The 24505-nt window shown below is 53.8% G+C and overlaps 2 protein-coding genes across 5 annotated transcripts in view; both read right to left on the reverse strand.

Annotated features, from left to right (window-relative positions):
- The window catches only part of RAP1GAP (RAP1 GTPase activating protein), a 67152-nt gene extending 56162 nt beyond the window's left edge, over positions 1 to 10990 (reverse strand). For both annotated transcript variants that reach the window (XR_002310099.2, XR_011484739.1), the window contains exon 1: positions 10857 to 10990. The gene's annotated coding sequence lies outside the window, so the exon portion shown is untranslated. The remainder of the gene's footprint in view (positions 1 to 10856) is intronic.
- Positions 10991 to 20818: 9828 nt separating this feature from the next.
- USP48 (ubiquitin specific peptidase 48) overlaps positions 20819 to 24505 on the reverse strand; it is a 73021-nt gene continuing 69334 nt past the window's right edge. For all 3 annotated transcript variants that reach the window (XM_020874511.2, XM_020874510.2, XM_020874509.2), the window contains 3 exons: positions 24332 to 24380; positions 22219 to 22245; positions 20819 to 21195 (listed from right to left, as the gene is read on the reverse strand). In XM_020874511.2, the coding sequence (XP_020730170.1) occupies positions 21173 to 21195; positions 22219 to 22245; positions 24332 to 24380 (99 nt within the window). In that variant the 3' untranslated portion in view covers positions 20819 to 21172. The remainder of the gene's footprint in view (positions 21196 to 22218; positions 22246 to 24331; positions 24381 to 24505) is intronic.

The following is a 24505-nucleotide window of genomic DNA, read 5'->3' on the forward strand; positions in this document are numbered from 1 at the left end:
TGGCAGGTAGACTTTTTACGACTGAACCACCATGGCCCTCAGCGATTACTGGGATCATCTCTGTCACTCAGTATGTGAGGGCCAGCGAAGTTATGTCGGCGAGAGTCCCACCCTGAAGAGACCTGTCGTGCATCAAAGATTCCCCAGACATTCACTTGGGAGAAAGACCCATTTATCCCATCCTACAACTTTGGTTTACATATGAATAGTTTAGTGTGGCTTTAATACACACTGAGTCTCCCAGAGATGTAACAACTGGAGCCATTCTGAACTAAAAGTCAGGCACCACGGTAAGATTTTCTACCCTTAAATCTAAAGGTTTTGTTTTGTTTTTTTTTTTTAAATTACAAGCAGAAGCAAGCATTTGGTAAATGCATTAGGTCCTCTGGTGTGATCACAGCAGTCTTTATCTATGGAAGTGAGGGCTTTTACTTCTCTGAGGGCACTTTGTCCTTCGGTTTCTTTAAACTGTGTGTGTGGGTAGGCTTATTATCTGGGAATACCGGTCCAGGAAAATAAAGCACGCGTCCGCCGCGGTCCCGGGCGCCCTCCACTGGCCAGCACGGAAACGGGCGGACTCCAGGACCAGGGACAGCGCCCCGGGCATCTCTTCCGGGGAGGGCGGGGACCCGAGGGGGCCTGGAGGATGCGCCCTGCACCCCGCTCCGCGCGCCGCTTACCCGCGCCCTCCTCTGCTCCCCGTGAGCGGAGGCGGCCCCGAACCCGCCTTCCCCCCTAATCTCCGGCTCGAACTGCCAGCGCCTTTTCCCGGCCCACAATAACACACCTGGGAGCCTCAGTGGTGGCACCTGTGCAGGCGCCCACCGCGTTCCCGCCGCCCCCTCGCCCCCCGGGGGCCGACCGCTGGGCGTGCAGATCACGGAGACGCACCTACGCGCCCCGGGACCTCTGTGATCACAAGGGCCCCTCCTGAGGCTGGTTATGCAAGAGTTTCCCCATGGCTGATGGGGACACTGAGGCCAGCCCATAGAACAGATTCAGCTCTCTCCTGCCACCCCCTGGAGACTGCAGCCCCCATCACACGGCGCATCCCAGCTCAGTAAGAGCTGCTGCTAGTCCCTGAGGCCCTGTGCTGGCCAGTTTTACTAGTTCAGTCTGCATGACCACCCTGTAAATCACTCCCAGATCACAGACCAGGAAACAGACCTTTGGAGAGGCTAAGTGGCTTGCCTGCCCAAGGGCCAGGAAGTAGAAATGGCTGTGAAGATCCCCTAAGGTTGGGACTTCGCTGGTAGTCCAGAGGCTAAGACTGCAAGCTCCCAGTGCAGGGGGCCCAGGTTTGATCTCTGGTTAGGGAGCTAGATCCCACATCCCACATGCCTTTCTTTGGGACCCTGAGGACTGTAGCCCACCAGGCTCCTCTGTCCATGGAATTCTCCGGGCAAGAGTACTGGAGTGGATTGCCATTTCCTTCTCCAGGGGATCTTCCCGACCCAAAGATTGAACTCGGGCCTCCCGCACTGCAGGCAGACACTTTACCATCTGAGCTACCAGGGAAGCCCCAATTAAGGCCCAAGTCAAATAGGAAAAAAAAAGAAAAGACCTTCCCTGCCCCCCCACCCCCAAGGTGACTCAGCTCTGACTCAGTCTCAGGGACATTTCAGCCAAGAAGAAAGCCCTTCAAACGCAAACACCGCACGGCCCTGACACCCTGGATGCCTGAAAGCCTCTTCTGCCTCAGAGGGCAGGTGGGGTTGTTCCATGGGACCCCACATCCCTCAAAGGAAAAAAACCCAGTCTCTTCATCCTCACAAGCCTTAGCCTCACAAAGTGCTTCCCAAGGCACACTCAACATGTATGTGGCCAAAGCTTGCCTTCTAGGAACCAGGCTTCTAAATGGACAACCACACAGCCTGGGCACAGAGCCTGGACCCAGAGCAGGGCAATGTAAGCCAGGGATAAGGACACAGGCCTGAGAGCCAGACAGAGTGGGGTTCCAGCCCAGGCCTGAGTAAGCCTCAGTTCCCACATCTGGATAGTGGGCGAGTACCAGCTCCTGGCTCACAAGGTGATGGTGAGCATCAAACAGGTGGTGCATACAGATGGAGGAGTCACAACGGCGCCTCGTGCCCACGAAGGGCTAGCTTGGTGGTGGCTGCCCTTGCTGTTGCCCAGAGTCTTCCTGGAGGCGTACGAAATCAGAAGCCCCTGCTGAGTCACACCTCCATTTCTCATGAGGGAAAATCAGGCTACAGCATACACCATGGGCAAGATGATGGGCAGAGAAAGAGGTTGCCAACATGCGGTCTGTGGCTGGTATGGGGACAGATGGAGGGGGAGGGCGGCCACCCTTGGTTTAGAAAGGTCTGGAGACCCCCCTACATTACTGCCTAACCTCTGACCCTCAACCCCCAGCCTCTGAGCCCAGACGAGCTCTCTGGTCTCCTCGGCATAGAAGGCGCTCCATCAACGTTCAGGGAATGAACGGGGTCCTAGGTTGGCGATGAAGAAAAGGAAGGACAAAATAAATTTTATTCCTATCGTAATACATACAGGGGTTGACATCAGGGTGGGCTGGGAGTCAGGTGGACCAGACTTTGAATTCTTGCCTCTGACACTTCCTAGTTTGTGACTTTGGGCCATTTTCATAACCTCTCGAAGCCTCTGCTTCTTCAGCTATAAAAGGGGGCAGTGATGAGAAGAATGGGGGGTTTGCAAAGAGTCAGACACAACTCAGTGACCGATCAACAATAACGAGAATGATAGTGTCATTCATGTCAATGTACGGCAAAAACCACTACAAGTAATTAGCCTCTAATTAAAATAAATAAATTTTTAAAAAAATAAAAAAGAACCAAATATGAAAAATACAGTCTACTGAATGAACGCTTGGGAGACTATACTCTTTAAATAAATTTTAAAAAAAGAATGATAGTGTCAATACTTACCCCAGAGGGTTGTTCTGAGAAGTCAGTGTGAAGTGCTCAAGCCTGGCACACAGTAGGTGCCCAATAAGTGCGGGCTGTCCTTAGTCCTGTTCCTGGGACTTGCATCAGCACAGCCACATGGGGACCGTCAGGAGGACCCGGGTCCAGCTCTGCCACTGTCAGCGGGACCGTGGGCAGTTCCCCACCCCTCCGGCGCCCAGCTTCCTTCTCCGTGAAAGGTGGACTCTCCAAGCGGCCTGCTCCGTCTGATCAAGGGGGGCCGCCTGGAGAGGTCCCCTCAAGAACAGATCTGCCCTCAACGCACACTCTCTGCCCGGAGAGAGGGTGTGTGCTCCCCGGAACAGGGAGGAGGGCGCGCAGCACTCAGAGTCCCTGAGCACACTTGATGCCTGCCTCGTGCCCACACTGACCTCGCAGGAGCAGACTCCCCCCAGAAAACCCACCCCCCACACACTGTCCCCAACGCAGGACACAGTTGTGGACCCACTCCACGTGGGCTGTGGGTCTCAGGGGATATGGGACGGTGCAGTGGGCTCAGGGGAAGCCAGATCTGGGGGTGGAGTCCATCTCTTTCTCTCCCTGAACCCCAGTTTCCTCGGCCACATGGTGAGAAGCTAACAAAGGCTACACACCCTGCCAGCCCCGAGGCTCCGGCACACGCACATGGGAGGCAGTCCAGATGTGAAAGCCCTTTGTGAATTGCCGCCATCGGCTGCAATCATCATCATTATTATCTGTACAATGAGGGGGTTGGACCAGTGGATCTCCACGGGCTCCTCTCCAGCTCTGATGCTGAGGATTTCTCAGTTTCTGAGCTGGGAGTTGATGCAGACTAGTGCGGGGTGGAGGGGGGGTGTGCAGGAGAATCCAGGGTCTGTGGGATTGGATGTCCCTGGGAACCTCTGCAAACAAATCTCCCTAATGGTCCTCTTCTCCCAACCTAAACCGGGATGCTGAGCCCCACAGACAGAAGGGAAATGGCAGGGCGTGGGAGGGAGCTGGGGGTTCGGGCCTAGGTCCCGAAGGTGTGGGGCAGCCCCAGGGTTTGAGCCCCACCGCACCCCCTGCCCAGAACTACGCCTCAAGCCCCCTCCCCATTGAATTCTGCATGCAGTACACCAAAGTGGCTAAAAATGGAATCCAACAGCCCTTAATTCAAGTCTCAGCTCCAGCCGCACGCCAGCTGGGTGAACTTGGGCAGGCTGTTTAACCTCTCTGAGCCTCAGTGGGCCTAATGAGGGTGGCTCTGAGGAATGAATGAGACAGATCCGTGGAAAGTGCTCGGCACAGGGCCCAGCAGACCATGAGCACTCACTGAAGGCCCCCCACTGTCTGTCATCACTCACCCCCAGTTCTGCTTCTCTCCTGCCGGGAACGCTCCCGGAATCCCTCAGCCAGCCAGCTGCCCACCTGGCTAGCACAGGGCAGACCCCAATGGCGCAGCTGGGGACAGGGGTGGGGGGAAAGGGTCCCAGGTTTCTCTGCCCCTCAGAGGACCACGGAGGGTCACACCTCTCCAGGGAGGGAGGTCTGGGGCCCTGGCCGCGACGGAGACAGTCGAGTGCTTTGTCCCAGGACTGCAGTCCTGTTTTGGGGGGGTTTGAAGCCCTGGGAAAGGGGATGTAATGCACCTGGAAAAGCTCCCACATCTTAGGTGGAGGCAGGTGGTAAACTGGGCCAGGTTGGAGTCCACTGAACCAGAGCTTCAGCCCCCCGGCATCTGTAGCCTGCTGCCTGGGCTATCATGAGGCCGCTGGGGTGGGTGGCCTCTCTCTGGATCCCAAGTTGGGGACGAGGCAGCAGCATGGGAGGTGGGCCTGCCGACAGCCTGGGTCCCGACCGGCAGCCCCTCCCAAACAGAGGAGCTGCAGTGGCCCCAGCAGGTTCTGATGTGAGCAGAGAAAAGTCCCCAAGGTCACCCTCCACCCACTCCCCAAAGTCCCAGCTCAGAGGAATGGGATCTTGGGAAGGGCTCGTCTCTGAGCGGGGATGGGGCGTCTCTCCCTTGCAGATCACCTGCCTCACCTGCCCACTCCCCCAACAGCCTGGCTGAGGCAGGCATGTGACCACGAGAAGGTCACAGCCTCCCTGGGCACACAGGAGTCTGTTCTCACCCACTGTCCCCCACAGATCCCAGCACCCCCAGATTCTCAGGGGAGCCCGGGGAACGTGTAGTGGCAGGAAAGAGCGCGATTTCCCCAAGCGACACAGCACACCCGAGGCTCACCCAGCGAGGTCACCAGCTCCGCCTCCCTCGAGCCACGGTAAAAGGCAGAAATGCACCCACCCACTGCAGCGATGGAAAGGAAGGCTCGCAGAGGCCGGCACTGCCCGGGATCACACCGCCAGTGGGGTGAGGTCAGAGGGGGACACAGGTCTCCTGACTTCGGCACAGACGATGGTCCCTGGTTGATTGACTGGTTGGTGCCTTGGTCCTCTCTTGTGTGGCTGGGATGGAAGAGGCTGGCGCTCTCTCCTTTGCATACGGGAGGGAAAGAGGGCCCAGGGAACTAGGCCAGGAAGCCACACTCACCCAACAGGGGCGGGCCGGGCGAGCTCCTACCCAACGCCTGTCTGCGGAAGGCTCAGTCAGTCCCGCCAGTGGTTTTCCCATTGGCTTGCAGAGAAAATTCCTCAGCTTGGTATTCAAGGCCCTTGAGAAGCTGTCTACAACTCACCCCTACACGCACCTCGCAGTGAAGCCACTTCTCATGCGTAGCGATCAGTAACTCCACCCACAGCCACCATGACCATTCACCGACCACCTACCAGGTACCAGGCACTCTCCCCAGCGGGGAGACCTACTCATCTCACGTGACAAGGGTAAGGCCAACTGCCTGGGAAATGTGAGATCACGGAAACAATTCCCACTGCCCAGCACCCCTCCCCCCCAAACATTAAATAAAAGGCTTATTTTTTTTTCTTGCTGCAATAAAATATTTGACGTTTCTTTTTTGAAATATTTTCCTCCATATGTTTCTAGGGTTTGTTTTTCCTTCTGTGCATTCATATCTCCTGAGTGCAGCTCTGCGCTTTTCAGAGCAGCTCCCAGCCATCACGTCTGATCTGCATAAACACCCCCCTCCCGCCCAGGTAGGCAGGCAAACCAGGCCTTATCACTCCTGTCCTTTGAAGAAGGAAACGAGGGGCCCGGAGAGCCAGGGACTTGTGCACAGTCACACAGCAGAGGCTGGACTTCAACTCCTGGCCACTCCCAGCGCAGTTCCTCTGAGTCCCCCAGAAATGTCCACCACAAGCTGGGCACTGACCTGGGTGTTTGCCTACATTAACCTTAACCCTCGAAACAGTCCCATCAGATACATAAAATGGGTGATGCCCACTTTATAAAGAAGCAGAGTCTCATGTACACACTGCTATATGGATAATATTTAAGTGGATAATCAGCAGGGACCTCCTGTATGGCCCACAGTATTCTGCTCAGTGTTACATGACAGAGTGGATGGGAGGGGAGTTTAGGGGAGAATGGTCACATGTGCACGCATGCGTGCGTGCTAAGTCGCTTCTGTTGTGTCTGACTCTCTGCAACCCTGTGGGCCATAGCCCACCAGGCTCCCCTCTGCACAGGACTTCAGACAAGGATATCGGAGTAGGTTGCCATTTCCTTCTCCAGTATGTGTATGACTGAGTCCCTTCACTGTTTATCTGAAACCATCACAACATTGTTAATTGGCTATACTCTAATGTAAAATCAAAAGTTAAATTAAAAAAAACAAAACAAAACAAAAGAAGACGGCTTCCCCCCTGGCTCAGTGGTAAAGAACCACCTGCCTGCCAATGCAGGAGACACGGGTTCAATCCCCGGTCCAGGAAGATCCCACGTACTGCAGAGCCACTAAGGCCGTGAGCCACAGCTACCAAGCCTGCGTTCTGGAGCCTGCGAACCACAACCACCGAAGCCCGCGCACCTAGAGCCTGTCTCCGCAGCAAGAAAAGCCCCCGCAGTGAGCAGCCCGAGCTCCGCAACTAGAGAGAGTAGCCCCCGCTCGCTGCAACTCGAGAAATGCCAGGGCAGCAATGGAGACCCAGCCCAGCCAAAACTAAATAAATATTAAAAAAAAAAAAAAAAAAAAAGGAAACAGGCTCCAAGAGATGGAGTAATGGGTGGTTAGCAGGCGGCAAAGTCAGATTTTTAACTCAGGTCTTCTTCCCCTGGGTGGCCCCAGGCTGGCAGGGGTATTTACTAGAGGAGCGGGCGGGTCAATTCACCTCCTCAAGCCTCACCTCCTCATCTGAGCTGTGGCCCCAGAAGCTCCACCCTGGGCTATGTCAGGGACCGAAGGATGCCACACCCAGCTCACTTCTGTTACTGACCCCGGGACACACTACACACTCAGCACACTCAATACACGCTTCACGAGTGTGCAAACGAGGGTCCAGCCCTTGTGCCAGCCAGCACACAGCGAGGGCATCACAGGTTGGACTCCTCTCTGCCCGTGGGGAAGGCTGGTGCCACGGCAGAATCCCTCTGTTTTGGGGTGTCTCCCGACCGACACCCCTCTGCCTCCTCTCCCTTCCTCTCTGAGTCACTGCCTATACGAGCCTGCAGCCCTAAAAATAGAGCACACAAGGGGGCAGAAAAACATGCACAGATGGAAACACAGCAGAAGCCCCCTGCCCTCGGGTACCCCCTACTGACCCCAGGGTGGCCGCCCCGGGAACTCCTTGGACTGCCAACCCCTGCCTGACCTAGAGTGGACCCAGAGTTTTCCATCTGCCGGAGGTCCTTAGCCAGGGGTCCCCGCCTGCCCCCCACTTTACCCAGCAGAGTCAAACTTTCTTTCCTCACTGGTACAGGGCTGCCATCTCACACCTCACACTCCCTCGCCAGGCGGAGCTACCTCCTAGAGCTGGAGATGGGCCCAGAGAGGGGAAGTGACTTCCCCAAGCCACACGGCCAGCTGGAGGCAGGACCAGGCCTGGACTCAGAGCCAGCTCCTGGCAAGCCCCGGGGTGAGCGCCCGAGTGAGCAGGGCAAAGCCTGGAGTCCCTCGCTGCCCTCCGCCTACATCAGCCTGCCCTGCAGACGTCCGAGCCCTAGAAGCACAGCTCAGCAGCTGCTGCCCAGGGGTGCCAGGCTCCCAGAGGCCCGGTCAGGGAGCCAGGACCCAGGCGGGCAGAGGTGAGTACAGGACAAGCTGGAGGACTCCCCTCCCTCCACCCCAGCTGGCCCCCAGCCTTGCAGAGAGGGCGAAGCAGAAAGCAGGACTTGGCCAGGTCTCCTGGAAAACTGGCAAAGGAAAGGGAACCCCAGGGCTGCCTGGAGCCTGGGCTGCGGGGTGTCCTGCCTCGGGAGGGGCCCTGGAGAGCAGCACGTCCAGGGGCAGCTGGGGAGAGGCTCCTATGGCCCCGGAGGATGGGTTTGAGGGGAAGCGGGGCAGGAGAGGAAGGCCCACCGAGGGGGCACACCAGCTGGTTTCTCAAGATTCTCAGGGTCGGCCGACCCGGGCTCATGTGACCCAGAAAAGAGGGAAGAAGACGGGACTGAGGCCGAGCTGAGGCGTCTGCCCAGTGGGATGGTACCCAGTTCACGTCCCCTGCGCCGGAAGCTGATGACGTGCACGCATGTGAGCCCCCACGGGGGACGCGGTGTGGGTGTGTTCCCGTGCCTATCTGCTAGGTTCCCTCCTAAGGGTGTGCTCGTTCCTGTGTGTGCACTGTGCGTGTGCCCTGGAGGAGATAACAGGGCCGTTATCTGCCCAGTGAGGCCTCCGGAGGAGGCTCTCCTGGCCGTCAACACCCTCCTCTGCACGTCTGGACGGCCTGGCTCTCTGGCTGCGGCGCGGGTCAGGATGGGAGGCGGGGATCTCGGCCCCGTGTGCGGGGCCCGCCCGCCTGCGTCTGGCTCTCGGGTATTCGTGGATCGGAGCGTGTTGGCACCTGTGTCTGGCTGTGTGTGCAGCCGGGTGGCTGCCCAGCGGTGTCTGCCAGCCAGGACAAAGGCCTCCGCAGACGGACAGGTGGTGTGGGAGGCAGACCTGCCCTGGGGGATCCGCGCAGGGCCTCCGGGTCTGCAACAGGACCGTGGACAGGGGTGGGGCCGGGGGAGAGCGAGGTGGGGCGGGGTTTTGGGGTTCCCGTACCCCAGGCTTGTACTGACCCTGCTGGGGAGTGGTGGCGAGGCCCGAAGAGCAGAGACACCCCAGCCAAGACCAGAGGCCAAAGGAAGAATCGTGTCTCACACCAGGTAGAGGGTAGATAGGGGGAGGTCTCTGGAGACCCCTGCCAGGCAGGCACCAGGCACAGGAGAAGGCCAGGAGCTGGGAAGGTCCCGGGAGGGGGACGCTCACCATCATGGCTGCAGCCAGGGGCGGCAGAGAGCTCTGGGAAGCGGGGAAGTTCTGGACCCTGAAGAAAGGTGAGGTCCTCCTGGACCTGACCCAGCTTCCCCTCCTCCATCCAGATGCACCTTCCCCCTCCCCCATGCAGCACAGGAGAACAGATCACCACCCCACCCTGCCACCCCGCCTCGACCCCGCCACTGTGGCGCTCCACCTGGACCGGGAGTCAGAGAGCTGATGCTAGGCCAGCCAGAGACGGCTCTGTGACCTTGGGTGGTTCAGTTAGCCTCTCGGAGCCACAGTTTCCTCATCTGTGCAATGGAGACCCCAGTTTCCTGCCTTAACAATATTGCTGTGGGTGAAGAAGACACTCTGCCACTTGAGAACTAATCGTGACCCTGAAATCCTTTCTGAGGTCATTAAGATTCCCCCTCTGCTTCCCCCAGACCCTCCAACTGCCAGGGGAGGGGGGCCTCGGGCTGAGGTCCCAGATGGAGGAATCGGGGGCGTCTTCCAGCACTTTGAGCGTGACCGCCGACTCCCCCCTCAGGTGCTGCGCTCCCCTGTTCAGGGGACCCTGTGGTGGGCTTCTGTCTCAGTAGCTTGGGATACTCAGGGCCATCCGCCTGCTCCGGCTTCTTCTTCCCCGTCCCCTGGGCAAGAAGGGACCACAGCCCAGGGGGCAGGGTGGACTAGGAGCCTGGGCAGGAAATGCTACCCCTTCCTTCACCGCCCTGCTCCGTTCAGACCCGGCTTCTCCCAGGGGTCCCTCCTTCTGGCCTCTGACTTTGGAGGAGGGGGATACAGGACAGGTCAGAGGCCAATGTATGAAGGGTGGAGTGTCCTTCTGGGTCCCAGCCCCTGGCTCGCAGAAGGACCCCCGACAAAAACTCGGGGTCATGCACAGGTCGGGGTCTCAGTAGCCCAGAGGGTGGGCACGCACCCCCTGAGCTAGTGTCTGGATGCGTGCGTGCGTGTGTGAACACAAATCTTCCCCAAGCCCTGGCGCCCCACCGCTGGCACCAAAGCGTCTGCGGGGCGCGGGGACCGCCCTGTGGATTCCCACCCTGTGGATTCCCACCGAGTTCTTAGATCCTGCGGAGCCAGGGGAGGCGACGAGGGGGCGCCCGATTGCGTGACGCGGGTGCCCTGCTCCGCGGCGGGTCGGGGACGAGGTTGAGGTGGCGGGGTGGGGGTGGGGGGAGAAGCAAGGACATCACTGCCCGCTCAGTTCGGGGTCGTTAGACCCCCAGTTCCCTCCTCTGAGGACCGGCGTGCTTCCTCCTGGGGGTGTCGGGGCTGGGCGGGCCCTTCCTTAGGGATCGAGAGAACGCACCCACTTTTCCGCGCCCCCTCCCCAGGGTGAGCGGAACACGGACCCCCCACCTACGCAGGGGGGTGGGACCCGAGCCCCCCCACCAGCCGCGGCCTGGACGCATCCCTGGAGGCAGGGGGCTGAGCCGGCTCACTCCAGGCCTGCCTCTCCGTCCCCTGCCTGCGCCCCCTCCCCGCTGGCCGCCCACCCCCGCCCCCCGGGTCCTCGCCGGTGGCCCCCATCCCCCTGCCCAGCCCGCCCGCGCCGGGAGCCCGGGCCACCTCCATCCCTTCCCCTTTCCAGGGCCGCGTCCGCTGGGCGCGGCGCACTCACCCGCGGGCCTGGGCCGGGGGCGTCCTGGGCTCGGCGCTCCGGTGCCCGTGGCTGCCTCTGCAGCTCTGCTTGGACGCGGCTCCGCGATCGCCGCCGCCGCCGCCGCCGCCGCAGTTCGGGTGGGTGGGGGGGGGGGGCGTCACGTGACCGCGGAGCCTCCTTCCCGGCGCGCTCCCCCCTCACTGCAGAGCCGGGGCCGCGGGCGCGGCGGAGGTCCCCACCCGGCCTCCCTCCCACCCACTCCGACAACAGGTCCCGGAGGCGGGCGCTCTGCGCCCCACTTTACAGGTCGGGAAACTGAGAACCCGAGAGGGGGAGGCCTAGCCGTGGAACCGGCTCAAGGTTCCAGCGCTCGACCGGCAGGGCCGGGAGAGGACCCCGCGGTCCAGACGACAGTCCCTGCTTCCCCACTCCCCCAGGGAAGAGGGGCAACTTCTGGAGCAAGTGGGGTCGACGCGGACGCAGAGCCCACGCCTTCGGCCCGCGTCTGTAGGGGCGGGGAGGAAGGAGAAGGCGCCCCGGGTTTAGCAGGGTGAGGAAGCCGTGCCCGCGCGCGCATCCTCCGCACCCAGGCGCCTGGCCTGCGTCCTGCCCGCGGCCGCGCACTGTCCCCCATCCTCCCGCTGCCCCCCACCACACCCCGACATCCTCCTTGAACCCGGCAACTTGCTTCCCACTCAACCTCACCGGGAAACGGGGGCGGGGAGGGGGCAGATGGCGACCCTCAGGGCACGCTCTAAACGAGCAGTGGATGGAAGGCAGGAGACAGGTGGCATCAGTGCTGGAGTGCAAACCCGCGCAGGAAGGGGCCCCCGAGGTGACCTCAACTTGACCCCCGGGGCGCAGAGAGGGAAGAGACGGGGCCCAAGGTCACAGCGCGGGAGCAGCAAGGCTGAGGACACCTGCGCAGCGCCGGGGACCACAGCGCACTGGACTCTCCTCCAAGGGACAAGCCTTCTAGGTGAACAGAGGACGCGGGCCCTGTGTCTACAGGCTGGAGCGTGCGGGGACCATGTGTGGGGCTGCTTGGCAGGCCCGCGTCACGCAGAACGGTTGACTTCAGAGGGGATCGTTGAGACCTCTGGACCTTACATGGTGCTCTATAAGTGAGGAAACTGAGGTTGCTGAAGGGGTAGAGACAGACTTCCAACGCCTCTACCCTCCAAGATCAGCCGGTGCGCGAGGCCCATTTCACAGAGAAGATTGGGGGTGGGGGGTGGGATTCAAGTCTTACATTCGTTTTTGTTGTTGTTCTTGCAACATCTTTATTTCTTTTTGGCTCTGCTGGGTCCCCCCGCCCCCCGCGCGGGCTTTTCTCTAGCTGTGGAGCGCAGGCTCCTCTGGTTGTGGAAACAGGCCCTGGGGCAGCGGCTCCAGAAGCTGTGTGGGTGGCGCCCAGGCTGCGGGGCAGGCTCAGCCCTTGTAGCACAGTGGCTTCACTGCTCCGAGGCGGGTGGGATCTTCCCGGGTCCAGGATCCAACCGAGTCTCCTGGATTGGCAGGTGGACTCTGCACCACTGAACCGTGAGGGAAGTCTCCAGGTCTTGTATTCACTTACTCAACGTATTTATTGAGCACCTGCTGTGTGCTTAACAAATGACTTCCACCTCCATTTTCCCAGCTACAGGGATTCATTTCATTAAAGACATGGGGCCTTCAGCCTTGCTTACATCCGCTGCTGGAAGATCTGAGATCTGCAGGCCTGAGTGTTCCCGTGCTGGGACCCGTTTCCCTGCCAAGACTCTCACCCCAGTCAAGAGAGATCAGAATTAAGGGGGAACTGCAGGCCATGCCTCATCCTCATCCCCACCTCCCCGCCCCCCCCAGAAAATTGAAAAGACAGAGGGGAGGTAGGAATGGGGTCCATGTTCTTTCCAGTCTTTTGGGGTCTCATCCGCAGGCTCACCCCAGCCATGGGTGGGAAAGAGTTCCCAGCTCAGGATGCCTTGAACTTCAAAGAGCACAGGTGTGGCCTGATCCAGATTCCCTGGGTCTGAATTTCTAATAAAGTGTCGCAGCACTGCTGGTGCTATAGGGCCACAGACGTTATTTTAATTTTTTTAAATAGGTTTGGCTGTGCTGGGTCTTCGCCACTGCGCGCGGGCTTCTTCTTGCAGGGGCTTCTCTAGATGGGGAGCGCAGGCTCCAGCACATGTGGACTCAGTAGGTGTGGTACCCAGACTTAGTTGCCCTGTGGCCGGAGGGATCTTCCCGGACCAGGGATCCAACCTGCATCACCCACACCAGCAGGCAGATTCTTACATACTGGACCACCAGGGAGGGTCCCAGAGACATCATTTTGAATAGTGCTGGCAGAAGAAGGCTGTTGAGGAAGAAAGAAAACTGCAGGGGCTCTGAGAGCAGCGCCTCCTCACTCTATGCCCAACCCAACCCCTGGGGGGCATCTGACTTCCTGTCAAAGCTGCAGGCCTGAGCCTGGATCCTTCTCAGGATGCGCTGGGCTTTATAGTTTGATTCAAAGCTCTAATAAGGGGGAAGGAGTCGAATGAGACGGGTCAAGGAGCTCCTGGGGATACTGAGGAGGGATTCTGCAGTGCAGCGATTGCCTCACATGGGAGTCTTGCGCAGGACACTGGTCCTGGGAGATGCTGGGTGAAATCAAACTGAGTCATATTTGGGAAACAATGGTTGAGATCCTAAGCCCTTCCTGGGCAGCATGCAGTGGGCTGAGCTGCCTAGAGCAAAGCGGGGCTTCTCGGGGAGGGCACTCAAACTCCAGGGTTCTCCGAAGCACCACACCTCCTCCCATCCTCTTTTTTTGTACATGGTGCCAGGAAGGACCCTTGAATTCCATTCCCGTCAAGATTCTGGTGCCTGTTCAGCTTCTCCAGCTGCTCTCCAAAAGAGCCCTCTTCCCCTCCATGTGGTGAGACACAGGCCACGGGCTCCCAGCTGGAAACGGCTGCTGAGGGTACCGCTTTGGGCCGGGCTCCAGGGTGGAGCCATAATGCCTCACGTGAGCTGCAGCCAGGGGCCCCACAGAAGCAGAGGCGGCGTGGAAACAAACTGAGTGAGGAGCCGCAGCTGTGATCTGGACCAGCAAATGCCAAGCTCTCCAAGGGCCCATGGTCCCATGGGCCTCAAGGGGCTGAACAATACCCAACCCTGGCTGAGCAGCTCCTAAAACGGAGGCTCTTTTGTGCCAGGCTCCCTTTCTTCTTTATAACCAAGGAGCTCTTCAATTACAGCACTTTCCTCTTTACAGAAAAACCTCAGTGCAAGAGGCCTGTGATCTCTCCAGTGTCCTGGGGGGCCACGTGCGGAGACTGTCGGGGGCCCTGGGGAGCAGGCAGCAGGCACGTGCAGTAGGGGGCTGGGCACGGAGCCCGGGTACTGAAGACTGGATGAAGGCCCCAGAGCTCTGCTTTCTCTGCCCTATTTCAATCCAAACCACTCAAGACTGACCACTCACGCATGGCTGCCTCTGGGCACAAGCCTTCTCTTTTCCAAACACTTAATACATTGCGACTCAGCCACCAAGCCTGCCCTCCCTCCCAACTGCTGAAAATGAGAGCTGGCTTCAAAAAAAAAAAAAAAAAAAAAAATCTGATGTCTAAGAAGGCTGGAGAGTGAAAATGTGGGTCGTACAACAATAAACTTGGAATAATGCACAAGGGAGTAAAAAAAATGGGAATGGAAATAACTCTCCTCTCTGCCCTCCGCCCCTGCCTGGCCAGATCAGAAAGATGATGATGGGGACAGAGGGAGAAAATTCCAGAGGGTTGGCTCCCCGAAGTGTGCTGTCTGCGAAGCAGTGAGTGAGGCTGAGGAGGGGCTGACGAAGAGGGTGGGCTGCAGGGATGGCTGGAACAAAGTCCTGCTCTGGTGAGAGCAAGACCAGATGAGGACTGGGAGTCAGCTCTGGGGCATGTCAGTCAAGGAATGTCCTGAGGCCTGTGTTTCTCGGGGAGGGGGGGGGGGGCGCGCTGCCCTGCTAATGCCGGACACGGAGCAGAGAGGACGCCACCCGAGAGGATCCACTCTTGGATCACAATCGTGAACACAGTTAGGAAGTCCCTGTTTTGAGGACAAAAGAGTCAAGCCTAAAGGTGGTGATGGCACTGGTCACTTGCAAGTAATGGAAAACTCCCCCCCAGGGACCCTGCTGTGGCTGGACAAGAGCTTCCCGGGGTCCATTCTTCCTTGCTGGGAACGTCTGTGCCACGCTGTAACAGGATGAGGAAAATGACCAGACCCCTGCTCTCAGGGAGCTAGAACAGCCTAGCGCTAACGAGATTGATTCATTTCCTGGGATTTGGAGATGGTTTTAGGTCCAGACGTAGGATCCAGCAGAGCCTTAACTCTGGCTCCCAGTTAAGATAAAAATAAATAAGTCACTCTGGTTCTAGACAGCCTAGCATGGCCTGAAGCCTCCTTCATCCAGAGCCAGCGCATGCTACAGATGAGAGGTGCAGCAAAAACCCCAAACGCAAAGCGCAGACTCATACGAACGACAAGTCCCTCAGAGGTGGTCTACTGGCAACGTCTCAAACACACTCCCAGGACGTGGAGGCAACGGGTGGGGCTGGGGGCGGAGGTGAAGAGGTGAGGCCCCACTATCTTCACAACTTCCACACCCAGCTTCCTTTTACGGCCAACACTGAGGCACAAAGGGGAACACACTTACCCAGGATCATAAAGAGGGCTGGTAGCAGTCCATTGTCCCCTCGGTCACAAACAAGTATGCCAGAGAATGGGGGAAGGGAGACCAAGACCCAAACCTGCCGAGGCCCGTGTGGCGGCCGGCAGCGTGGCAGCCCCGGCGGCCGCTGCCCAGGCCTGCTGGCTTCCTGGGGCTGTGGCCCCCCACTGCCTGTGGCCCAGGGCCTGCCTTGCCTGGCAGTGCTAATGCTGATCTGGAGGTCAAGCTGCCGTTCCAGCTGCTGTTACGAGGCTGGGTCCTTCCCTGACCAAGAGCACGCCAGGGCACGCTCATGTCAAAGGCCCTGGCCTGTGCAATCTCAGCCAGATCCTTGAAAGCAGGGTTTTTATTTTCTTAAAGCATGTGAGGGGAGAACAGCTGATGCCCTCTATTTGAGATCGGTACAGTAATTATGTTGGACAAGCTCTCAGAACTAACTTCAGGGGAACTGAGACAGCTTCGGGGGATGGCAAGCTGTGAAAACACAGCACGAGAGAAGCCACTGTGTCTGGTGCCTGTGGATGGAGCCCATCTGGCAGCGGGATCCACTTCTTCAGGGAACGTGGCCTTATCTCTGCTGGGGTCGGGGTGGGGAGACGGGGGAACACAGCCGCGGCTTAGTCCAGTAATGAGCTGGTGCAGCTCTCAATGCTGGAGGCAGAACAGTGTCCCCTGGAAAAGGCCAGACAACTCCTGGCAAGTGACAAAGGTGACTTGATTCACAAGATCAATTCTACAACCTCTTCCCAAAATCTAAGGAGCCTCAGAAGATACTTAACTCCTACCATATGAACAAATGTCACCAACTTGTCTGAAACATATGCATTTTTTAAAAGTGCTGAATGTAATATGGTAAGCAAGTAACACTGCAATCATTTGATAAAATGAGTCCTGGGGCTTATCTGTTGGGAAAATTCCCCCAGAAGCACAAGAAATACCTGTTCCCTGGACTCTACTCTTGACAAGTATTATTCCGAAGTCTCAAGAGGTTAAATAAAGAATGAAAAACATGATTCTCAGGTCAGAAAGGAGCCTGAAGCACTGGCCACAGCCTTCTGCTTTGCTTCCCGCCTGCACAGCTCTGCCTCCAAGGCTCATGGCACCTGTGACTGATGTTCTTGGCAAATGACAGTCAAGACACCGGAAGCTGCTGCTCTGGGGCAGAACCTGCCTATCACACAGGCATAAATCGTCAACACTCATTCTAAACGTGTTTTGAATTCCTTTCAGCGTGACTCCACAAATAAACAGAGTCAAGGCTCCTTACTGTTTGTCCATTAGCTTCGTTTTCCTTATGGGCCAAGAGGAAATATTTATGTAACAGTGACCAAACACACCTGTCCAGCCATTATTTAAATTCCAAGGGCTTCCAGCATAAGGAATGTCCTCAAGTTCTTGGGCAGCTTGGCTCTGTGGTTACAAGACCTCTTTTTGAAGACTTGCGGAAGGTTCCACAGCATTTCCTCACAAAGGCTAAAGTCAACTTACAAAGAACGATACAAAGTATTTACTCCAACAAAAATGTGTTACTGTATGGTTCTCAGTGTGGAAGGGTAAACAAAGTGGCAAATACTGCTCTAATAGATAATATGGAAAGGAAGACAAAGTAACTTTTCTTAATTACGAGGTAAATGCTAAGATTATCTGCAGCAGGGTGACCCAAATTCTCAAACTGTGCCCTTCCAATGCTCGCCTACACATGCAGGTGTGATCTGAACAGCTAGCAGACTCCTCAGCCCAATTAGCTCACAAGCTAGACTTGGAAAAAACCCACAAATGTTTGTGATGGAGGAGTTTTCTGTCTCCCTACTAGGTTCGTTGGCCCTCAGGACTCAACATGAAGCTGTTGCTCCGTGAAATGCCAGACAAAGTGTTGCCTTTTTACAAAGGTCTGTGACTTGGATTTTAATGAATAAAGGACTCATTAATAATCAAATCCCCAGCCAAAATTGATGTCTACACATTGCCTGGGTTTTGGGGGTGGCAAACTGCCAACCTTCACAATCAGAAACAGGTGGTGATACCTACCCTGCGCCTGGGGTAGGAGGGTGGCAGGCACACAGGCCATTGGCAAAGGGGTGAGAATCTTCTTACAATGAAAATGCTGGTTGTTCTTGAGATTGAACTTTGGTCACAGTCCCCTGTAACACTGAATAAACTGAACATTCAAATGCCAGAAAGGATGTGACACTCCTTCGTGACTCTGAAACAGGAAAGGCAGGCTCCAATGCTTATTTCACCTCAGCAGTTTGTTTAGATAGACATAAATCACCTCTTGGGTATTTAAAATGGGTTATTCAATCCTAGCATTCACTTCAAATATTAACCAGGGCCCGGTCAACAAGCCCTTGACTACATAGACCAACCAACTGGACATTTAGGTATTAACAGATTCCAAGGAATTCCCTGGTGGCCCACTCTCACCACTATGGGCCTGGAGTTCAATCTCTGGTCCGAGAATTAAGGTCTCAGAAGCTTTGCAGCAAGCTCCCTCACCCCCGAAAAAAGGAATTAAAAATGGAATAAAAAATTGGCTCTGGATTCTGACATCACAGAAACAAAGGGACGTTCACTTCTTTTTTAATTGGGCAAAAAGGTTAACTGTAATTCTAGCCAATAAAGTCCATTAATACACAGAACTAATACACAGATACTTACTCCCCCTAGGAATGAAGACATCCAAATGGTGACCCACACCCCAGGTAGGTCACAACTTTGTACCAGAAAGGCATGTGGCACTGGTAAGATTGGGATTGAGGCATGGAAAGAAATGTAACAGGGGAAGGGGGTGGCAGTGACCTCAAGCTTCGTTTTACCTTTCACAGAAGACAGAAATAAAAAATAATAGGAATAATAAAAGACAGAAATAATAAAAGACAGAAACAAACACATACCAGACATGAGAAACCTGACGGAGAGTCTTTGCACCTTAGTGTGCTCATCAGTAAAGACAGTTGATCTCCATCAGCACAGACAAGGCAAGAATGGACTTTAGGTCCCACGCGGTACCTGTTCTCCCTGTACTAAATGGTGAGGTGGTGATGCGGGCCACAAAATACATGTAGGCAATACTGCGTTAACTCTGGGGGCCGGGGCTGGGAGAGTCCGGCCCAAGCCTTCTCAGCAGGGGTGGCCTGTGCATGTTCTGGGGCCTAAGCACTGCTAATAAATCTTCACAGAGCTGCTGGTCCTACGGGGGCCACAGACATCATGCGAGTTGGGCAGGTAGAACACGGTTAGGCCCACCCCACTCCCACCCATTCTGTAAAGTTAACAAAGGAGCCAGTACTGGCTTATCAGCCTTAAAGACTTTTATCATAGGGTGTTATTTTGTACCAATGCATGAGGGAAAAAGACTCAAGTAACACATTTGAAACAGATTAACAGCAAACTGGGAAAGGGTATAAGATTTCCAGGGACTACTGACATGTTTATGTCAATCCTCAGAAAGAACCTTGTCTGGCCAAACAGCTCTTAGTAGGGAGAAGGAAGCAGCTGCCTCAAGCCCTAAGTGAACCACACGCAGGTCTTTACCCTAGGAAAGGAGCAGTGCTTGGCATGTTGTTATTTTATGTTCAGCTTCATGGGGTGGCGGTGGGGGTGGGGCGAGGGCAATCTAAAATCAGAAGAGTAGTTCATGGCCTAAACCAGGAGTCCTTCTCTTCCCTGTGTCGACCTCAGGGTGGGACTCACAGGTTCCAAGGATGCATGGCTTCTGAGGGTCCTGTGTGCCGCGCACTCTCTCACACAGACTGGTTAAAACACCCCCTGCCTCCTCAGGGGCACAGACTGCAGATTGCAGACACAGAGGGAAAACACAGGCAAGGAGTTGTAATGTTACCAAACTGCCATAATTACTCTGATAAAAAAGAGCTGTTCAAAAGGGATGCTGACAAGGTTCAGTTCAGCCACTCAGTCGTGTCCGACTCTCTGCGACCCCACGAATCGCAGAACGCCAAGCCTCCCTGTCCATCACCAACTCCTGGAGTTTACGCAAACTCGTGTCCATCGAGTCGGCTGCCAAGGTTACGGGTTCTCAAGTTGAAACCTGCCTCCCCCATCCAGAATTTCAGTTTAAATTTTCAGAAAAGGGAGGGGTTAAAAAAAAAAAAAAAAGGCCTAGCAAAACCCCAGGCTAAATACAGTGTTAGCAAGGGAGGTAACTCTAGAATACGTACATACTCAGAGAAAACAGAGAAACAAACGCCAGTCTTCAATTCCATTTGCAAATCTTAAGATTTCTCAAGAATACTATTTTGCTTCTATGTTGCTAATCAACAATAATCCTAAATTGGAGAACAGGGCACACTCCATCCACACATTTTTTTCTTTGTTAAATAATGTGATGTAGATCTTTCCTGGGCATTTCAGAAGAATGCTTTGAAAAAGAGAGAAAATGAGGGAATTCCCTGGCTGTCCAGTAGTTAAGACTCCGCACTTCCAATGTAGAGGGCATGGTGGGTTCCATCCCTGGTCAGGGAATAAAGATCCCACATGCTATGCAGCACAGCAAAAGAGAAGAGGGGGGAGTGTGATTCAAGAGATGGGATCTGGAGGCTGGGAAGATGAAACTTTATATATAAAAATCTGTGTTATCATCCAAATGGACTTCAGGCCATTTTACACTTCTGATAAGGTGGTCAGATTTCTCCCAAGGGCAAGGTGTTATTTGATATCCCACTTCTGAATAATGGGCTTTTTTTCATAGCTCAGTTGGTAAAGAATCCGTCTGCAGTGCATCCTGGTTCGATTCCTGGGTCAGGAAGATCCCCTGGAGAAGAGATAGGATCCCCACTCCAGTATTCTGGCCTGGAGAATTCCACGGACTGTATAGTCAATGGGGTCGCCAAGAGTCGGACACGACTGAGCAACTTTCACTTTCCTCTGAAGAACAGCAGCACTGGAGGATGCTACCACGTGCAATACATTCGCCACCCCTTCTGCAATGCATGAAAGTGAACGGCCTTGGGAGATAAAAATGACACATGAGCCCCTGGCTCATTGCAGGAGACACACAGGTGCCACCTCGTCTTCCCAGTACTGAGCGAGACCGACCACAGGCAGCGTGTGAGGGGAGTGCCCTGGGGCTGACACAGGAGTCTGGTCTGAAGACACTTTCCCACAATTACAGCAAGTTCTTCACTTTCATGCTTTATTGAAAGTAAAAATGAATCAAAGACTGGTTTTGGTAAGCAGATTATGTCTCTAAAAGAATTACTTTTAGTTCAGAGCAGAATGTTGTCCCATCCACTGTGATACAAATTCTTCATGGACCAATGCATCTGGTATGAAACTCGAGCAAGGAAATAGAACGAACTTTATTCCCTCCCGTGACTATAAATCTCATATGTAAACATGATTTACTGATACTGCTACTAAACTTGCTCAGTCTTTTACTTGCCCCTTCCCTCCCACCACCCCCCTTAAATATAAAATTTGAAATATTTCCTTCAAGTCTGATGGCCTTCAGTGCAATCTGCTTTATTTGACATAAGGCATTTTGGGACAGTCACTTTTTTGAATGGTTTTCTGCCTTTCGGAAGAGTCATGTAATGGTTTAATTCTTAAATCCACCTTTTCTTTAATGCCCTAACATGTCAAACTCCTCTTCCCTTCTGGTCATTTCTGAGCAGTCAGCAAGTGTTCAAAAAGATTAATGTCCAAGTAGACCAGTACCTGGGGAAAGAAACACATGCGGAGGCATAGTTGTGAACTGCAAGGTTAAGGGTTCAAGTGTCCCATCTGCATCACCAACAGGGAATATTACAACTTAGTGAATAAGCACAGAAACCCTTTGACATTGAAAATAAGAAAATATATCAGCAGACTCCAGGCTTTCGGCTAAAGCACATTTCCGTTGAAAGCCATGTGACTCCTATGCATTATCTTCACACAAGGTAATCAAATTTTATTGAAGCTTTCATTTGGTGGCCGTTTTTCATTAAAAAAAAAAAAGTTCTGCTTTGTTTGTTGTGTTTTAATCACTTTAGGAGTTTCTTTGTAGTGGGAACGTGTAGACAAAAAGCTGCACCGAGAGGAAGGCTTTATTGAGGCCAGTGGCTTGACTCACTCGTTTGCAAAGAACCCCTGGTATTTGATTCAAAAATCACAACCTGTCACGGACCTCTGGCCTAGGCCACAAAGAATCAAAATGGCAACAGGTAAATCTGTAAAAGTCAAAGGCCTGAATTCAACTGTGTGTACAACCCTAGTGGCCAGGATGCAGAAGGCATCGCTGTTTATCCATTTAAAGTGATAATCCAAGAGATGTCTTAATCCTACACAGAGAAATGAAACCTTCTCACTGAACCTAACGTTCAGCAGATTCTTCTCCTCTAATTCTTATCAGTCACAAACCGTTTTGCTCTAAGATGGGACTGATAAGAGGAACTGGAAAAAGGTTGAGTATAAAAATGAAAATGCCACTAGCTAAGTGCCCAACTTCACCCCAAAACGAGATAAAAAAGCACAGTGGGCATCTGGCAGCAGGTGCATCTAACACACAGGCCCGGTCTGAGGCTTGAGTGCTGATACAGATAATGAAGAAGCTTGAATAAAAAATGCATTTAACTGAAATTAATTTCAGTCATGAGACTCAGATTGAATTAAATTTTAAAATCAAATTATAGGCTTCACATTAATAGAAAATTACAGTATGACTGTGACACTCATGAACAAAACATGACAAATGTAACTTACCTTTAAACCCTTCTTCTGGCATACACACTGGAAGGAAAAAAAAGAAAAAGAATTCCAAATTGAAAAGACTGTTGCTACAGACAGCAGTAAGTTCACTTCAATGCCTAAGGATGAAAAGTTTAAAATAGCTTTTAATAACCTTACTCACCTATAAAGGTTACCTTTGAAGTTACGAATAATATCAAATGACAATCTTTGTTTTCCTTTTTATCAAAGCAATACATATGCATCATTGACAAAGACAAACACTGGGGGAAACCAGGGACTTGACAGGAGCCAACATCCTGCGTGGCTGGGGAGGGCGGGGCCTGCCTCCTGTCCACATTCCCCAGGGAACAGCTTTGGCCTCTGTGGCCCCGTCTTCTGGTATTTAACCTCTGCATTTCCAGATGCTTATGTCGCTAATTCATAATTTTTGGTAATACCTAACAGTTTCCTCAGTCAAAGACAGAACCACCTCTAACATAACACACAGCCCCTAACCATCCTCCGGACACACTGGTATTTTGTCGTTAAGCCAATCTCCAGTGTTTACAGTTTTTTTTACTCCTTAACAGTGCCCAAGGTTGAACCCTCGGGGGCACCCTGGTGATCGTTCTTGTCTGGTATGTTTCTGTCTTTCTGGGGTTGGTAACTGCTGCATTATTTATGTCTTTCATTTTCTCTGTACCATCTCCGATTCAAGGGTAAACTCCTCAAGACAGTCATCTGTCACTTCCACTTTTCCCAGGGAACATGCTCCAATCTGGAGCGGGAGTGCTCAACACCCACTGCAGCGCCTCACTCCTGGAACTGCCCCCTTGCCGTCTTCTAGGGCATCCACTCCTGCGTTGGATCCCTGTTTTCAGGCTCCACTGTTGAATTCTTTCTTTTTACTCTCGCTTAACAGAGTACACCCTCCCAGAGTAAACGGCAGGTGAGAAATAATTCTTTTGAGGCCTTGTATTCACAGAGCCACCAAATGCGCGTAACAGAAAGTCTACTCAGAGAATTCCAGACTGCAGCTCACACTTCCTCCTTCTCCTGTGGGCACTGGCCCATTGGTTTGTCCTTGACTCTTCATCTCAGGAATATGACTGGTTTTTCCTTCCATACCTCTAGGTGTTTTTAGGATCTTAATCTCTAGATTTGCACTTAAAAGTACCGGGGCCTTGGTGCTCCCGTTTTTAGCTTCATGAATTGTTTTCTGTTCTCTGAATGTTCCCAACATACAGACTCTTATTTGCTCTCTCTCGTATTGTTTACAGTCACTTTTAAAGCCTTCTTGTCCTTCCTGCATTGTCTACTTCCTGTTCAGCCTGTTGAATGATGTCTTTCGCTTCCACGCTGCTCTATGCCCCACTGTCCGGAGTTCTCTGGCTGTCTGCTTCCACCTACAGAAGTGTGAGGGACTAAAGAGATATCTCAAAACTGTCTGGTGGGCAGTGGTAGGCATCACCCAAAGGTTACCTGGGAGATGAACTACTTTAGAAAAAATATCTGTAGGCTATTTTCTGGAATTGCTCTGGTTTCCCTAGAGGAGGATCTCTTCCCTCCACTGTGGGAGGTAAGAGATGGGCCGCCAGTTTGAACACAGGCCTGGTCTCCCTATTTGGTAGTAACTCGTCTCATTCTCACCTTTCTCGTTTAATTTCTTCAAAGAAACACAAACTCTACAGGTCAAGAAGAGGCACTGAATGGATATAAAGGGGAGGGCTGTGAGGATCTGTGAGGTGGTGAGTTGTCTAACTGCTCTTACACAGCTTCCGACCTGCCTCTGGCTTCAGACCTCACTCCTATGCTCAAAGGCACCTGCGGCATATAATTTCTGTGTACCTCCAGAGGCCCCACAATTTGAATTAACTCTGCTTTTCGTTGACCTCTTCTATCTGCAGGCTTGTATCTGTTTCAGTTTCCTACAGTGAACTAAATAATACTACTCTTTCCTCCATTTTCTAAATTTTCATAGATACCATTCTTTAAATAGTAGTAGCATTAAGATTCTACCTTAGCATGGAGAAGCTTTATTCAAGCTTAAAAGTAAGAACACCGTAGACTAAAGATTCAATAACTAAAACCCCACCATCATTGAACAAGTACCTCAACAAATTCCCCAAACAAACTGGTCTTTTACCTTGCATGACATCGTCCATTGCAGCATAATCTGCAATTGGTTCATCAGCCTAGAAAACAAATGAAGACAATTCAAAACCGCAAGGGAATGGAAGCCAGGATGAGAACGCCCAACCTCCTAACACAAAAGGTTGGCCCCGGAGTTGACCAGTATGTTGCTCCTGGACACAAACAC

The sequence above is a fragment of the Odocoileus virginianus genome, chromosome 30 (genome assembly GCF_023699985.2).
Source record: "Odocoileus virginianus isolate 20LAN1187 ecotype Illinois chromosome 30, Ovbor_1.2, whole genome shotgun sequence".
NCBI lineage: Eukaryota > Metazoa > Chordata > Mammalia > Artiodactyla > Cervidae > Odocoileus > Odocoileus virginianus.